This window comes from Nanorana parkeri, unplaced genomic scaffold (assembly GCF_000935625.1).
Source record: "Nanorana parkeri isolate BGI_ZX_2015 unplaced genomic scaffold, ASM93562v1 scaffold652, whole genome shotgun sequence".
Taxonomy (NCBI): domain Eukaryota; kingdom Metazoa; phylum Chordata; class Amphibia; order Anura; family Dicroglossidae; genus Nanorana; species Nanorana parkeri.
The window spans coordinates 947,087-951,011 of NW_017306920.1; the positions used below are offsets into that span (position 1 = coordinate 947,087).

Sequence of the window (3,925 nt, forward strand, 5' to 3'; positions counted from 1 at the left end):
TATCTAAAAGCCTTGAGGCTAAAAAAAGAGGCAATATACTTACCTTTTCAGGGGCCCGTGGCTTGAAATGTTGCCACTTCACTGCTCCTTGACCACCTCCTTTGACTCCGGGTGGGTCGAGTACCCATTTCCCGCACGGTGTAGTTCCTCCCTGGGGTACCTGAGAAAAATACTTTTGCTTACCTGATCCCCGCTCTCGCAGGCTTGCTCGAACTGCGCATGTGCCCGCCCCATGATCCTTTGCGGCCGCTCGAGGATCTTCAGATCTTCTGATGGGAGCACGCGGCGGAGACTCAGGTAAGTTTTAACCTTTTTGTTAACTTTTTAAAAAAATATGTTTTTGCATATATCTACTGTTTGCCGGAAATAGATACTAGAGATGCAGCGGCTCAATGCCGAAAGTGCCATTTTCTTGCCGATACATCGGCGCATCCGTTCTTTCTTTCCTCCCCGCTGTGCGCTACATTGTCTCAGCGGGGAGGAAAGAAAGTAATAGATACTAGGGATGCAGTGATATATCGGCCGCCGAAACATAACGGCCGAAAATTGCACTTTTGGCTCAATGCCGAAAGTGCCATTTTCTTGCCAATACATCGGCGCATCCGTTCTTTCTTTCCTCCCCGCTGTGCGCTGCTTTGTCTCAGCGGGGAGGAGAGAAAGTGTGACAGCCGGCAGAGCACTGCGGGATGAGAGCGCTGTGAGCGGCTGGCGTCTCTCTATTTAAATAAAAAACATTTTCGGTTTGGGCTTGACAATTTTTTTTATTTCGGTTTCGTTTCGGTTTTGAATTTTCCATTTCATTTGTCCTTTGAGTCAGCAAGTCAGCTTAAAGTGCATTTCAAAACAATGGGGGAAATATATCAAAACTGGAGCAGACAAAATCTGGAACAGATGTGCATGGCAACCAATCAGCTTCTCTCTTCAGTTTGTTCAGTTAAACGGTCGCACAACTTTTGTACATCGAGCATGTTGGAAAACCAGCCGAGAAGCGTACGATTTTCGGCTGGTTTTTAACATGATCGAGAGATCACTGCTGAACGGGCCCACGGGGGGGCTTCAAATCTTGAAAACAAACTGAAGAGAGAAGCTGGTTGGTTGCCATGCACACCTGCTCCAGGTTTTGTCTGCTGCAGTTTTGATAAATCCCCCGCCCTCCCCCACAATGTTTTTTGATTATTTTTTTAATATAATTTAGTTATACCCGTAATTAACTGGATGGCTTGCCCAGCCCGGCACCATTATCAGCATATAGTTGTATTTTGTAGAGCCAGATGAACACATTAAACCTTCATGGCCAATATTTGTTTCCAGGTTATAAATTGTTCATCTTGACTTGAAACAGTCCATTAACCCCAATACTAATTCAGGTATCAGAGAACACGCGTCTATTCCTGTTGTATATTCCACTGTGCTGGTTTATATGTCACATTGTTCCGCTTCACTGATAGAGAACCGTTGTTACCCTCCGTTCTTTCCACTATGGAGTAGTGTCTGCTGCTCATTCATTATTCAGATCTGTTCCTAGAATGCAGGACTGCCCATCTGCCATAATAATTCCACTTCAAATCACTTAGCCATGCCGCTGGCAACACTAGGTCAGTGATGGACTACAAGCTCACTCCTGTGATGGACTACAGTCTCATGTTTAGTTTACTCATTTGTATTGAGATTGTAGTTAAGCACAGGAGCGAGCTTGGAGCGGTGACTACTTTACCACACAGACAGGGACCATGGGGAACAAAAGTAGCCCCCCTCCAGAAGGAAGGACAGTGTCAGCACCAATTCAGAGATGATTGGAGGATCTACAGCCGAGTGATACACAAATAAGATACATTGTTATTAGGAACTCCTGAGTTTTTAGTGTTACTTTAAGTTTTTTTAAAATACAATACAAAACAACTACATAACATAGTTGCTGGGATTTGTAGGCCCTCATACTCTAGAAATCTACAGCTTGCCCAGCAAAGCAATAACACTCATTATTGCAAATCTTTGAAAGGACAACTTACCAATGGTGTAAATTGGTCTCCTGTAGGGCATCAGACCGAAGCTGTACCGAAAAACGCCTCGAGCGTGGAACAGCGGCAGAGCTACGCCCATAATCTTCCGCAGCTTCTCCTGCACCGATCTGAGGAAGGAGCCTTTGGGATTTTCCACCTGGTCAAAGAGCTCGTTTTCTCCAAAGGAAAACACCGGAACCAAGGATGCCCTAAAGGGAAATATAGACAAGAAGAAGAATGTTATAGTGTGTATAATAAAAACAAGAGTCCTAAGGCGCCAAAACACACAGGCGTTATTTAAAACAAAACCCCAGGAACTGTAGTCCCCTAGCCCGCTAGCTCCCAAGCTCCCGGGTATCTGTTTTCTGTTAAAACATCTATACCCAACGTTTTTTTTCTTCTTCTTTTTGCCATCACCCGTTTCTTCTGGTTCTTCCAGCAGTGGTAGGAATTGGAAGAGATGTCCTATTACTCCCCAATAGAAATAGAAATACCCAACAGAAGGTCCAAGCTTGGCCTGCTCTATCCAAAATAAAAGAAAACGTTTTGGCTGAAGTTGGGCTTCAAATGCCCATGTGGTTCAGTATCTGCCCAATATTATCCAATGAGCTGCCTGGACACAACTGTTATAATGTAATATTTAAGGGAGAACTATGAGGTGAGTGTGACATTGAAACTGTCCCTGTGTCCCTGTGTGACACAGACCGGTTACATCTTCTGACGAGTTACAGATATATACAAACAAGTGAGTGCTGGTGACTTCTATCTTTACATTGAGACTGTCACAGGTCGGCTCTATAGATTAGGAAGTGAGCGAACATGTACTGTCGCTCGCTCACTTCCTGATCATCTCCCTGCAGAGAGCGGTGACTGTCAGTCACCGCTCCCTGCAGGGATTCCCCCTCCCCTCGCCGATCCTCCAGTGCTGACTGGAGGAACAGACAGGGGAGGGGACGGGCACAGCTGGCTCTGCCTCTAGATAGGCAGAGCCAGCTGTCACTCACGCAGCTGGGTGGAACTCGACAGTATTGTCGGGATCCGTCCTGGTTGCAGCCCTCTCGTTATATAGTGGGCAATAGACCACTATATACTGAGCTTGGGGTCAAGGGAGGAGGTTAGTATATGTCCTCCTGTGACCTTAAAAAGAACTATGGGATAAAAAGGTTACCCCGTAGTTCTCTTTTAAATGTAGTTCGGGGCAAAATTTAAAAAAACCCCATATGCTATAGATTGAAGTTACTGCACATTCCCCTGTGTGTTATCCCTTTAAAGACCCTGCAAGTACAGAAAAATACCCATTGATCTGCCACAAATGCACTCAGCTCCTAAACCCTTTGTGAGCTGATAAAACACAGCATTTTTCTGGACTGGGTGGTGTCAGCCCTGCCCAGATGTCTTTTGTTAAACTACTGAAACCCTCCTCTTTATTCTATTCTCCACTGCGTAGAAGGGAATTGTTTTGTTGTGAGATAAGGACCGGGAGGGCTGATTAGACCTATTGAGATCACACAGGGAGTGTGTTCAAGACACGGGATAGTTCTGAATTTCTGTTTTTTTTTGCACTTAGAAAACAGATATAAGAAAATGTTTTCAGTTGTTTATTTAACAGATAAAAAGGGACCAAACATGACAATTTCATCATTAGGCGTTACATACACATTAAATAGCATTACCCGTGTTCTATGGCCAGCCTGACAAATCCTTTCCTGTTTTTTGCTAGCAATGTGAAAGCGCCAGGTCGTGCGTCCAGTGATTCAGGAGCTCCGCCCACTGCGATGACTACTGCGTTTCCACACTTCTTGTTCCTCAGCAAATAGGAAGCACTGTCTTTGTCTGCGGGGATCAGTCCTAGGAAAGGATGATAATGACAGGAATACGTGATTAGACTTACACATATAAACCCCTGGCTGACTCGGAGGAAGGGA

At 45.0% G+C, this 3,925-nt stretch overlaps 1 protein-coding gene across 1 annotated transcript in view; it reads right to left on the minus strand.

Moving 5' to 3' along the window:
* MOGAT2 (monoacylglycerol O-acyltransferase 2) overlaps nucleotides 1-3,848 on the minus strand; it is a gene marked incomplete at its 5' end in the record, with an annotated part of 7,300 nt that extends 3,452 nt beyond the window's left edge. Inside the window, 3 exons of the mRNA XM_018563312.1 lie at nucleotides 184-269; nucleotides 2,010-2,209; nucleotides 3,674-3,848. Coding sequence (XP_018418814.1) covers nucleotides 184-269; nucleotides 2,010-2,209; nucleotides 3,674-3,848 — 461 coding nt within the window. The remainder of the gene's footprint in view (nucleotides 1-183; nucleotides 270-2,009; nucleotides 2,210-3,673) is intronic.
* Nucleotides 3,849-3,925: the final 77 nt, after the last annotated feature.